Source organism: Diadema antillarum, unplaced genomic scaffold (assembly GCF_040938485.1).
Source record: "Diadema antillarum isolate AM-2024a unplaced genomic scaffold, OU_Dant_1.0 seq00000445_RagTag, whole genome shotgun sequence".
NCBI lineage: Eukaryota > Metazoa > Echinodermata > Echinoidea > Diadematoida > Diadematidae > Diadema > Diadema antillarum.
This window is the reverse complement of record NW_027271419.1, coordinates 655,822-669,427: the sequence shown is the minus strand read 5'-3', so window position 1 is coordinate 669,427 and position 13,606 is coordinate 655,822. Positions and strand designations below refer to the sequence as shown.

The 13,606-nt window shown below is 38.3% G+C and overlaps 1 protein-coding gene across 1 annotated transcript in view; it reads right to left on the bottom strand.

Annotated features, from left to right (window-relative positions):
• Nucleotides 1–1,427: 1,427 nt before the first annotated feature.
• Nucleotides 1,428–13,606, bottom strand: part of LOC139732733 (integrin alpha-9-like) — an 80,919-nt gene continuing 68,740 nt past the window's right edge. Inside the window, exons 14-24 of the mRNA XM_071643583.1 lie at nt 13,221–13,300; nt 12,688–12,832; nt 11,733–11,825; nt 10,183–10,352; nt 8,135–8,309; nt 7,446–7,553; nt 6,415–6,576; nt 5,341–5,454; nt 4,660–4,764; nt 3,666–3,788; nt 1,428–3,071 (exon numbers count right to left, since the gene is read on the bottom strand). Coding sequence (XP_071499684.1) covers nt 2,937–3,071; nt 3,666–3,788; nt 4,660–4,764; nt 5,341–5,454; nt 6,415–6,576; nt 7,446–7,553; nt 8,135–8,309; nt 10,183–10,352; nt 11,733–11,825; nt 12,688–12,832; nt 13,221–13,300 — 1,410 coding nt within the window. The 3' untranslated portion in view covers nt 1,428–2,936. The remainder of the gene's footprint in view (nt 3,072–3,665; nt 3,789–4,659; nt 4,765–5,340; nt 5,455–6,414; nt 6,577–7,445; nt 7,554–8,134; nt 8,310–10,182; nt 10,353–11,732; nt 11,826–12,687; nt 12,833–13,220; nt 13,301–13,606) is intronic.

Below are 13,606 nucleotides of genomic sequence, written 5' to 3'. Positions count from 1 at the left end.
CTAATTCACTTTCTTCTTTCATTCCATATTGGAAGCTTTACAGTATTCTCACATCTCTGTCGTTCTTGTAGACTAAAATATAAAGCAAAGCTTCTCTATCACGAACTACTACAAACAAGAACTGAAGAAAAAACAGTCGCCGTTATCCGTTAACCAGATCGCTTGCAGTGGCGGATCCAGGGGGAGCGCACCGGGCGCCCACTTTATTCGTTCTTTGTTAAAACAAAAGATATTAAAAGAAAAAAAAAGTAGGTAAGGGGTGTGTGTGCCCCCTTCCCCTTTGATTTTGTAAAGGCGCCCCCTCTTTACAGAATTCCTGGATCCGCCCCTGGCTTGTTCTTTGTCTATCAGTGTGTGGTCGTATTTGGATCTAGTACTACTGAGGTTGTAAATACACGACATCATTCTGCCTTCTGCTCAATTGCGTCACACCGTCAAAGCGACAATAAGGGAGGCGAGTATTTACAAAGATTAGAACCGAAAAGAAAATACAATATTTTGTAATTATGTACATTGTGAGAGCTGGCAAGATCGCACAATAGTTTAACTTCCCTGCTGCAGTCGATAAACTTAAATACTGATAAACCTTTGCCTGGCATAAGAGGCTCAAACAAACAAACAAACAAACAAACAAACAAACAAACAAACAAACAAAATCTTCACATATTTTCTGTATCACAAAGAGCAGTGCAGCTTCAATAATAACAAAGTTGGCCTTTTGTTTTGCTTACAATAAAATGTACAATGTTACCTTGACTCTCTAGAAAGACAACTGTACATTCCGTGCTGTGCCGCCTTAAAAGAATGATTAAAAACAAAAATGCGTACAGACCTGATTGCACTCAGCAATTCGTGGCTAGACTAGACGGCTATAACTAAAGGCATTGCCTGCAAAGTAGAAAACTTTGCACATGCCATCTCCACGAACACGTCAGCAAAGATACAGAGTTAATACTTTAATCGATGCATACTTATGTCTGCAACGCTTGCGATTAATGCCGTGTAAGGACCCTCAGAACACAGCATATTTCTCCTGAACACACAAAGCACCAAACGAACGTCTTATATTCTGGCACAGAGCAGCTATTGCTTTTTCTTCTTTTAATCACAGCCTCTTAGATATAACTTTCGATTGTACATATCGCATCTTGTTTTCCCTTTGTCCTACAAGTCTATTCTGCCTATTACACGCCTACCATTCAATCTAACTGCAATTCATGTTTCACGTAACATCATTCTAGAAAACACGTAATAAATAGATCCTCAATACGGCAGTTTGGTGGATTTACACCTTGGTGCGAGCATGCTTGGTAGGGAGTATGAACAAATTCACACTGGAAATATTTCACAGTGATTATACTTCTTTATAGATTTTCTTACGCTAAGGTGGTGGCATGTATTCTTAGTGGTTGAAGAGGCTACAATTATTGTAAAAAACAGTTGGGTTCACGAGATATGTTGCTCACAAGAGTTGGTTTGCGTAGACATCATTTTTTACTTTCAATACACCGTTTTAATTGGTCACGAGGCACTACTCTATAAAGCTGCATGTGAATCTGACGTGCTAAACAAACGTTAGAAGAGGTCCAATTACATAAATTCTTCCTAACAAATACAGTCCCTACTAATGCTAGAAATAAAAACAATTCGTGACAATGATATCCTCGTCGTCCATACAAAGTCATAAGCACACATAGACCGTGACAAGACATCTGTAACATTGTTTCAAGTGAAACTTGTGTGTCCATGTTAACTCTACACAACAAGGGGGACACAATAAAATCCTACTCACTGATTCAGTTTGGTTTAATAAGTAGTCAAAGCAACAGTAATAAAACATTTTAGGTGAAAGTCCGATAAGGATGTGTTGATGTTACAAAATGAAGTGAAAATGAAATAGTTTAGATAATGATGTATCACAAACGCATCCAAATAAGCAAAAGTTTGGCTTACCATCTCGGAAGATGCAAGTATTTCCACTACTTAAATAATGTACTAGGAAAGAACTAGGAGAGTGATATCCCAGATCTTTGCAATACCAGATACCATCGTTATTTCCACATTTAATAGTTCAAGTAACATTCTAACCATGCAATGGGAAGGGAGGTTGAATAGATATATCATCAAGCGTTTTGCCATGTGGAGATACACTGATTATTTTTCTTTGATTTTCAAATGATTACTGTCATTTTTGTAGACATTAATACATATGTGTTTACACTTACACTAGCTGCTACCTGCAAGTTTAAATCTTCATGCTTGACAGGAAATCACAACTTGGAAAATGTGTAACGTGGGTGAAGTGGACAGGAGTTATGTATGTACATGTCACATTATCATTTTCTGGAGGTCACATGGCAAGTAAAGGAGAATTTAGCAGTATTGTCACTTGATTTAGCACTACTTTCTGCATCTTGTCGGAAAGTTTAAGACGCTGAGCTATATCTGGCTTTTTAAGACAACAGAAAGTACCAACAATTTGGTGCTGACGTCTTTGGTGACAATTTTACACTTACATCTATGGAATGATCAAAGTGGCTTTTCCTGTTGTCAACGTGTCTTTGCTTTCTTTTTTTGCTTTTCATTGTGCGTTTAGAGATACATAAATCTACAACTCTGTTTGATACAACACTAGATTCATTGCATGCACAACAATGCTAATTTCAAAAGTGGTGTAACAAATAAATACTAAGAGTTTACCAACGAAGCATCGAAATATATATATATTCTTTAAAAAAAAATATTGTCGATATTCCCTTTTGCCTTCAACAGCAGGTTTTGAGCCTGCTCATCAATCGGAGAACGTGAAGAAACCACTGCCATGATATCACACTCAGTACATGCTTCTATAACAGACTCCCTCTTAAACGCAGGGCAGAATGTTTCTCACTCGCTCGCTTCCTCCATCCTCCCTGTTGCCATGGAGACATAGGTCCCTAATACGACCGGAAGTTGTCTTCTGGGTAGTCGGTATCGTTAAGAAGACCATCCGGGCTGAGGGATTCCCGTTCGTCCTTCTCCTGGATTAATCTTTCCATCTCCTCCCTCATCCGCCGTCTGAAGAATCCACACTTCAGGAAAGTGAAAGTGGTGCAAAATACAAAACCACTTGAAGAAAATGTATACAAAATTCCAGACGAGACATGATGTACATGACAGTGTTCATATATCATATTACATCTTCATAATGTCTTCCCAGTATATAATTTGGCAGTACTGTCTGTGGTGGGTGTACGCTTTGCGTGTGCGTGTGCATAATATATATATATATATATATATGTGTGTGTGTGTGTGTGTGTGTGTGTGTGTGTGTGTGTGCATCGAGATATATTCGCATTCATTTTGGCATTGTATTCTAATAAGTGCAGGGGTTATGGCGATTATTATTCAGAAATTGAATTTAGAAGAATAAGGAAATATGTGTTGGGAAGTTGTTTATACAGGTATATCGGAGAATTCCTACAAAACTAAAGGATGGAAGACAATTATATTGATTAAATATGTTTTACATTCAGCGAGATCAGAAGGGGATGTGCTAAATTTTAATGATGTAATGACGTATTTAAGGGAGTGTACAAAAGAAGGCAATAAAATAGCAGTTAAAAGAGGAACAGTTGGAAGTGTAACTCATTTGTCAATGTGGGAACATATACAAGCCTTCTTACCTTCCACATGACTAAAATGACGGCGACAAGACAGACGATTCCCGCTGCGATGCTCACCGCAATAACCCACTTTGGCACGGGCTTATTGGACACGGACGATTCCGTGTATATTAACGTTACGATCTGGACAAAGAGTGAAAGAAAACGCAACAGTAAAAAAACATGACCAATAGCTAGTTCTTCAGTGCATTCACCCGCGATGTCTAAATCTCACGCGTGACAAATTTCACGCAAAGAGTCAAGCCCTTGTAACACACATTTCCAGAAACAAGTTAGGTTTGTCAGTCTTATAATCACACAGTGCGTTTGAAAAGATATGCAATCTATCCATTCAATGACTTATAATTTTGTCCACCTACTTATGCCCTTTGACTTCAACATTCTAAAATACGAAAGACAAATTTCCATTAGTAAGTCTAATTCACCTTAGCGTTTGCATTTGCAAATTCCTTTCACGGCAAGGAACCACGTTCCTATGGTTTGGTGAAGTATCGTTTTGTTGTAATTTTTATCACTACTAGTATTTGAGATAGAGCGATTTCCGGTAACACCATGTGTAATGCAGTCCTTTAAAGTACTTGCTTAGCAAGAGAAAAATCTAGAAAGAGGAGAGTGGAGGGTGGAAGTGACACAGGGAGAGTGTAGGGAAGGCAAATAGTGAGAATCGATGGGCACCAGCGAGCTGGAAGTTGAGGTTACACAAATGGAGATGGGAGAATAGGAAAACTTTCAAACAACACATTACTCTTTTCTGTCTCAAATTTACAAGTATTTGTATTCTTTTCCCCTGATGTTGTGCTGACCAAAATGAGTTTAACAGGTTTCATCTCTTCTTTCCCGAAATCTCCAATGTCGACTTTGCAGTGTCAGAAATTCAGAGTGTTCACAGAATTTAATGAGAGCAAAATCATCATTTCCGAAACAGAACTACTCTAGGAATTCATGGAATATGTGATGAGCGCATCCCTGTTCAGAGCAGCATGCACCAACTCACCTTTACCAAGTCAGGTCTGTCTGACGTTGGCTGTATATGTCTCCTAAGGGGATCGTCCACGCCAATCTTACCCTCAGCAACCAGCTCAATTTTCCCTAAATCTTCCTGCAGATCAAAACAATGTACAAGAATGCATAAAATATCAGTACAAGGATGATGCACAATGTACCCAGACAATCATTTAATTCAACCTCTCTCTGTTTAGCTGTGAGAAAAAAATCAGCATATTCTTTATTCTCACATAATATGTCAGTTTACATTAACCCCCATTCATCCTCAAGCATGGAGACTTCAGTTCGTTAAATGAAATGTATATATATTTTAATGTTATGTTTCAGGAACAAAACAAAACAAAACAAAAAAAAAATCGCAATTTTGTTTGTTTGTTTTTTTTATATTTGTGATTGACTCTTGGGAAAGTCACTGAATACATATAACATTTGCCTGTTCCCCTAGGCAAAGGGAAAGGGAGCATTTGAAGCATATCCAGCATATATCTTTGCTCAATATGTTCCAGGGACTGCAGAACATTTTTTAGTGTGTGTGTTTTGGGGCAGATCTGCGGGCTGGATCATGGGGTCAAGGGTCAATGGCAATTCAACAAGTTACAAGATTTAAAAAAAAAAAGCTGCGGAATTAATAAATCTCCAGTCACTCCTATAACACCGAGCTCCATCTCACCTTTAAAAAGGTATCTTCAAATATCCTCATGCTGAATTCCACAACAGCGCCCCCACCCTGCTCCAACGTGTCCACCGTGCAGGGAATATATGCACACTCTGTATTCAAACATGTCTGGAAGATTGTTAGAGAGAGAGAAAAAAAAACCCAGCACATCATATTATTACCAGTGTATCACGCAAGTATGAATCATCATGACTGCTAGACCTTATAGCAGCTGACTGCATTCTCCACAGAGTTACATATGTACCTCAACAAATATCATTAGATAATATCACAGTTAATTAGGGAGATTTGTTACCATTCTTATTTTAAATCTGATACCATCCAGCTGAAGAAGAAATGACAAGGAATGTCGACAAGCCATCCAGGAATAGTTATCACACGTTTCTGGGCAAATGCGTACGACTCTCTTTGCTGGTAATGGATGTTGTGATTTAATATATTCTGACATCTCAAATCACACTGTTTTACCCATTTTGTGTCCTTTCATTTCAGTAAGCTGGGAAGAGGGGCAAAGAAAGAAATGCACCCAAATAAAAATCAAAATGCAAGTTGTGGACTAACCGGCGATTCCAGGAAATGATACTCAATTCATCTCCTCTCACTAAATACATTTTTTTTTTTTTTTTGGTAGCCATGAGATTACCAATAACAAGAAATTCTTCCCTCGAGATGTTGGGCAATCCGTCAATCAGTTGCAATAATAACAAGAAAGTCTATAATAATAACTATTTTTTAATAACAATTTAATAACATGTACCAATACAATCATTGAGGTATCCAACTGTTATTTGCTTGAAGAATATTACTAGAATGTCACGCTCATTGTTTTTAAAGAGTTCGTATGTATGCAATTTGTAAGAAACATGCCTAAACGCTTATTACTCTCGGCTTTATACCATAAATCAGTAGCAATCTACTTAATATTTGATCTTGGTTGGTCTATCTTCATCAGCTCTTGATTTTGTAACGATTGTGCAAGACAACAAGGCTATCTAAATACATTAAAAATACGCATCCGTGAACGCCCATTCTCATTCCTGAAAGATTTGTCACGTGACAAGTATTTACCAATCGCTTATTTTTGTTGGAGCCAAAGAGAGCCGATGCTACCGGACCGTTGGGCGTCTCCTCCGGGGTGGCCGTCTTGTTCCTCTGGGCCAACATAGTCTGTAGGAGTCGGGACTGTTCGGCCATGAGGGAGTGGATGTCACACGTGCCTGTTCCTTTCATCTGAAAGAAACATGTCAAGACACCAAAACGAACTCACTTGGGTGTTAAAAAGGAAGAAAACAACAACAAAAACAACAACACTGTGTTATTTCCTTCACAAACACACACAAGCTGGATCTGATCGTAAGTTTAAATGTCGAACATCAACAGAGCTAACTTTTGCAATCATGTCAGTTTGTTCCTCTTCACAGCTTCATTTTAAAACTTTTTCATGAAATATTCTCATGATTGAAATAAGCGAGAGGATACTGTGTGATATATTTAAAAGTATATCACGCTCAATTCACAAGTTATAAAAAAAAACTTTCAAACGACAGTGTTAGACGAATACGCTTGTCCTTGGAGACTTAGAGGAATGTGATAGACATTGAGGTGATGGTGTACATTACACTTTTGAAAATTTGTACATGCTCCCCAAGGTATGATGTTCCTGTTAAGTCTCTATTCTTTTTCTGGTACTCGATGCACTATTTTAGGGGATCTCCACAATCAAATCCACTCTTCCTTTCAAAATCTATGCTATGATATCTAATATAGTAAAAATATCATCATCTTTAAATCAAATTATCATGTATGTAAGAGATAACTGCAAATTTCCCACGGGAATATTATATACTACTTATTTTTTCCCTTTGTCTTCTTTTGCTAGCTTCAATGGCAGTATCAAATACACTGTACTGTAATTTGCAGGTGAGATTACATACAAACAAAAGTTCATGAAATACCAAAGTCAGATGTGTTGTTACAGCTGTAGTATTTAACAACAATGCCTTCTGTACTCTTGCGAAGGTGTATGGGCAAGATTAAGACAAGATAATCAATTATTCCAGAGACTTGACTGAATCAGAGAGAATGATAGCGTCTCTTACCTCAATATTTGAGAAGTAAACCAGCATGTCTCCAGATTTTGTCTTCCAGGGAACGGAGATGTTGACGCTGGTCATAAAAGGGAGGTTGCTGGGGCCAAGATTCCTGGCCTGATGGAGAACAGGAAAGAGGTTTGAGTTAGACACGACGACACAAACACTTCTCTGTCATATTATACAGGTTTATCTTATCTGAACACGTTAAAGTGGTTTAGACCCAAGTAAACGCTATTCATAAAGTGTTGGAGAAAGAACACGAGAAACGGGCAAAAGAGAGACAAACACAACACGAAATATTGGGGATGACACAAGTAAGTCTTCATTTACAGAAGCCAAACCTACAGGAACATTTTTTTTCATAGGCCACACAGAATGTCATCTTAAAGACTCAATTTTATGAAAAAAGAACGATTGATGTTATTTAACAGCAATGCATAAACACATCTGTTCGTTTCTTATAGGCAAATAGGAGGTGATGATTCAAAAACAACAACTGGAACAATCTAAAAAAAAGACATCTAAAAGACTTCCACAAAAACACCATCAACAACAATAACGGCAACATAACGCATCAAATATCCACAGAGACAAACAAACAAACAAACAAACAAACTTTAATGTATGCAAAGGCTAAAGTGGTTACGCAGATGCATGTACATGCATGACATAAACTACATGGGATGACTACTAACATCATAAATGTGTCTGAATGATGGTCCTATGTGTCTGTCCAGATCAAACTTGACGTTCTCCGAGGGTATTAGAGGCATGCCGCTGTCCATCTGTGATTCTATGGTGGCCTTGTCCGGAGTGCTGGCCGCCTGCGTCTTGGGCTGACCGTACAACAAACTGTTGGGGTGGCTTACTCTGTGCCAAAGAAAAGAGATAGATAGACAGACAGAGAGAGCAATAAAAATAGACCATCTCAAAAAGAGGGGATCTTCATGTAAAACTCCGGGGGAAGAACGATTTGCTTTTTATATCAGAACCAGTCCATGATGTCCCATCAGCCAATGTACGACAGTAGCGGGACTCGATGAGAAGCTTGCTTGTTGAATTATAGAGATTAGGATAGGACTGACTATTTTTCTGGCCTTTATTCATGAAAAAGAACAGAGAAAATAAGAAAATATACTATGCATATTGCATAGCCTTCACATCTACTTGCAAGGATTTCCAAATATTGGCGCATTAAAACCTAGCTTACACAATGTGTGATCCTCCTTTAAAATTTCTCCTTCTGAGTGATGTCTTTCATCGGTCCTTGAGTGTTCCTTTTTGTGATAAGTGAGGTTTTACGTTCATCTTTAAGAAATCTCTTTTTGGATGGAAGTCTAACATCCTCCTTTGAGTACTCTCTTTTTTTTGGGGGGGGAGGGGGTGGAGTCGCTAATCCTTTGAGTCTTCTCTTTTAAGATGGACTCTCTCATCCTTCTTTGGGTATTCTCTTTGGAATGGTGTCTCACATCCTTATTTGAGTACAAATTTGATGGAGTTTCACATCCTTCTTTGAGTATTCTGTGAGTATTCTGTTTTGAGTTGGAGTCTAACATCCTTCATCAAGTATTTTGTTTTTGGGATAAGATCTCGCACTTTCTTTGAGTATTTTGTTTTTGGGATGGACTCCCACATCCTTCTTTGAGTACCTTCTTTTGGAATGGAGTCTCATATCCTTCTTTGAGTATTTTCTTTTGAGACGGAGTCAAACATTCTTCTTTGAGTATTCTTCTGGGAGTTTTCTGTTTAGAGATGAAATCTCACATCCTTGAGTATTTTTTTTTTGGAGGGGGGGGGGGTAAGGTCTTACACCTTCTTTGAGTATTTTGTTTTTGGATGGACTCTCACATCCTTCTTTGAGTACTCCCTTTTGGGATGGAGTCTAGCATCCTTCTTTGAGTATTTTCGTTTGAAATGGAGTCGAACATCCTTCTTTGAGTATTTTGTTTTGGGGACGGTCTCTGACATTCTTCTTTGAGTACTCTCTTTTGGGATGGAGTCTCACATCCTTCTTTGAGCATTTTCTTTTGAGATGGAGTCAAACATCCTTCTTTGAGTATTTTGTTTTGGGGATGTAGTCTTGCATCCTTCTTTGAGCATTCTCTCTTGGGATGGTCTCTCACATTCTTCTTTGAGTATTCTCTTGTGGGATGGAGTGTCACATCCTTCTACAAGTATTCTCTTGTGGGATGAAGTCCAACATCCTTCTTTGAGTATTCTCTTATGGGATGGAGTCTCGCAACCTTCTTCGAGTATTGCCTTTTAGAATGGAGTCTAACATCCTTTTTGGGGGTATTCTCTTTGGAATGGAGTCTCACATCTTAATGTGAGTACAGCGTAAATATTTTCTTTTTTTAATGGGGTTTCACATCCTTCTTTCAGTATTCTCCTGGGGGTAGGCCCTATTCTGTTCTGAGAGGGAGCCTCACATCGTTCTTTGTATATTCTCTTTTGAGATGGAGTCTGACATCCTTCAATGAGTATTCTCTTTTGAGATCGAGTCTGATATCCTTCTTTGAGAATTTTCTTCTCCTACAATCATGAAAAGTAGATGCTAGGTAAATGTCTAATCTCATCACGGAATAAAACACAAAAGTTGGCAGATAAAAAAAGAAGAAGACTATAATGGTAACTTAATTCCTCAATCCGCAGTTAGGTCAGCCAAGTTCTCTTCATCCAGACCACAAATAGCACAAGGAGTGCACCCTAACTTTCTCCCCACATCCCTAAATGACTCTCTTACCCGGAAATTGTAACATCTGCCTCTATCCTGATTGGCACCGTGATCCTCTGGACGTTATTCTGGAGGGTATTATTGTACTCTGTGCTCGACGTCCTCGCCGTCACCACGATGTCGATGTTGCGGCTGTTGGCGTCTGCTGTCGGCACGGACAGCTTGACCCTGAAGCTGCTCTGCGAGGACGCGAAAAGATAAATCAAAGAGGAGTAATCACCCTTTGCAAGCTTTCTGTTTAAACACCTGTAGGAAACAGCTGACATTAAAAAATCATGCTTCCTACTAACAAATAGCCTGCTTAAGGATTTCTTGAGTTTTTATTCCGTTATTTATCAAAATCGTGATCTGCTACTAGAAGTTCATTTGCTCGCAGCGTAAAATAAAAACATAGAAACCGTCAAAATACTCGTGCAATATTTGATTTTATTGGGAGAATTAGAGAAATGAAGATACACATGTCATAGGTAATGATTGTACAACAGTGCGTCACGTACAGTCACTGGCAAAATTATTTGGCACGCTCTTTAAAAAAAACACACATAAACCAAATTTCATTAAATGCTTTAAGCATATTTCAGGGATCTTTAAAATGCATGCCAGTGCAGATAGTCGGGATTGACAGAATATTTTATTATCTATTCTAGAACCCCAGTATGGGAGGTTGGATTACAGCGCACAAGTCTACTCCTATACAGTAGTGTCTTATTCAAACTGGACCCTGGGCATGTGCAGTCGATACATTTGTCTACGATTTGAAGGACGTACGCAGGTTGGCTACAGGATACTGCAAACAGCAAATATGTCCAATCAATGACTTCGTTATTTTCAGTATGAAATTCTGCATAGAAATATTGGTATTAATAAATTACTTTTTGCAATGGGACTATCTAACACACACCTCTGTGCGTTTTGTTCGAGCTCCACAGAAACAACTGCACATTTGTTTTGGGATTGTGATGTTACCCAAAGGTCTATTGCTCAAATACAGGAATTTATGTTACAGAATGAAACTCAAATTACCAGAAGTGCTTTTATACTAGGTTTTGCAGAAAACCCAAAGTGTTACAACGTGGTTTATTTGTATGCAAAATACTTTATATTTTCTGTAAGAAGTAGAACGAAATCATTACATTTTAGCCATTTTTTTTATTTTTAAAGCAAGCAAAGAAAGTAGACGAATACAAGTCATGTCTGAAAAAAAAGCTAAAGGTTTTGTATCTAATATCAATTGGAATCATATTTTCATTATTTAGTTGTTTTGCTGTTGCCTGTCAAATTTGGATCATTTTTCTTAATGTACTGCGTATTCTATGTGACATTTATTTTGTACATGAATGTTTATGTGAATAAAATTTCTTTGTGGAAAAAAAAAGGTATAATATTCAACACTGTACATGCTGTAAAGTTCCTGACAAAGGTCAATATTACATCTTACACACTTAGTCAGGTTATATTTTACGGTGTAGGTTAATATCAAACTTTACGCAGATTACGCAGATTCTGTTATAGGTAGATAATCTACCGTATAAAGGTAGATATTAGGATCTGAGACTTACCCTTGAATTAGCCTTCATTGGGTTGTCCACATCACATAACAGGGAGGCAGTCATATTGGGCGCTTGTGGGAGACACAGCACAATGGCGTCTTGCTGTTTGGATGAGGGACGAAAACATAAACAAAATGAGTTCTTGTCATTATCATGCTTTGATCTATCATTCCTTGTCCCAGAAACAAAAGTATTAAATTAATAATGCCTCCGGGTTAACGATAGGTCGCTTTCAATGTTGTGCATGGAGCCAATCGAGTGTCGTGCAGAAGAACTGAATTCAGTACCTCCATAACGTGTTAAAATAAGTGTTACGACTTTGAGAAATGATCAAACATATTGGTGTAAGATTAGACGATGGTTACAAACCTTCCGCGCTCCGATCCACTGGACCATAACACCTTAACAAGACCTCCAGGCATAGAGCTTCATTATAAGAAATGCAAGTAGCCTACTATGCTAATGGGCAGGCTGAACCCTTGACTTATCATCATTCACGCACTCTACTAGCCAACAGGCCTAGATCACATACCTTGCTCTTCCTCAAAGATATTACCAGGATCTTGTTGCATAACAAAAAAAAAAAATGTTACAAGTAATTGTAACTCCAAAAATCAAATGTTAGTCCTTTGACATAAATTTGCAGTCTTTTATACTGCTAATCTGTTGCACATACAAGTTACGCTTGATATCATAACATAACTTCCGATCACTTCCGAGCTGCATTTGATCCAAGTTGCAATCAATTGTAACAAATTTAACTTGGTATGCGAACAGATCCCTGGACAGACCATATGGGGACTATTATCCAACTTGCCAACGCCCCCCCCCCCCCCCCATCCTCCAAAATATGGCTTATGGCTGCCATTATTCTCCACGAAAAAGGTGAACGAGAAGCACGAAGTCCCCAGAAATCATCCCTAAGCACATGCCTTCACGACAAGGAGATTCTCATCATACTCACCCTGTTTGTCTCCACCCGGACGAATGTGGTCTCCAAGGGATGCTCAATGATAACCTGGGCTTGATGAGCCTCCTCGCCGCGATTCTGGAGGTCCACCATCACGTAGATGTTGTCTGCCGACCCCAGTGGGAGATACTGAGTTCCCCTATAGATGTCAAGGAGTAGTGAGTGATGCCCTCATAATGTTCAGTTAACATTAAAGACAACTGGTAGAGAACAATACTATGTCATTCTGATGTTCTAAATCTTAAAAGAATTTAGGAGAAGAGTAACATATTTTAATCTCCAGGCTATTAATAGATACTTTAACACATGACAGCTTTGGGTATAGGTTAAAGGTGGATCTTGAATTCTCTGACCATGGGGCTACTAGGAGATATGACAACGTATACTTGCACTACTTAAAAAAGCGACTGAATAAGGAAATTTAATCGGATTTCAGTTAAGATAGTTACGTCAATTGAAAGCCATTAACTCGAGTATCATGATGCAAACATCTCCAACAGCTTCCGAGCCTTTTGGCATGTTCTTACCTTGGTATGATTACATCTGCCGTCAGCTGCAAGTCCGTCACACACTTTGAATCATTACCACAATTATGGATGAAACTTGCCTGTTTGAAAAAGGAGGCAGATGAGGAGGGGGGGGGGGGGATAAATAGAATAAAGACCGTGAGGTAGACAGAAAGAAGGAACCCAGACGTACAAAATAATGATAATAAAAACAAAACATTTTAAACAAAATCTAACGTATGAAAAATTAATTTTGATGTTGTTGATTCCTGACAGTAACACAGTGAATATCCATGAGATTACTAAAAAAATATGACTATTCATTCAACGTTATACAAGTTTTACATTGATAAATGAAATGTACATGTATATATCATCGCATCTTTTAAAAAGTCTGCCATGCTGGG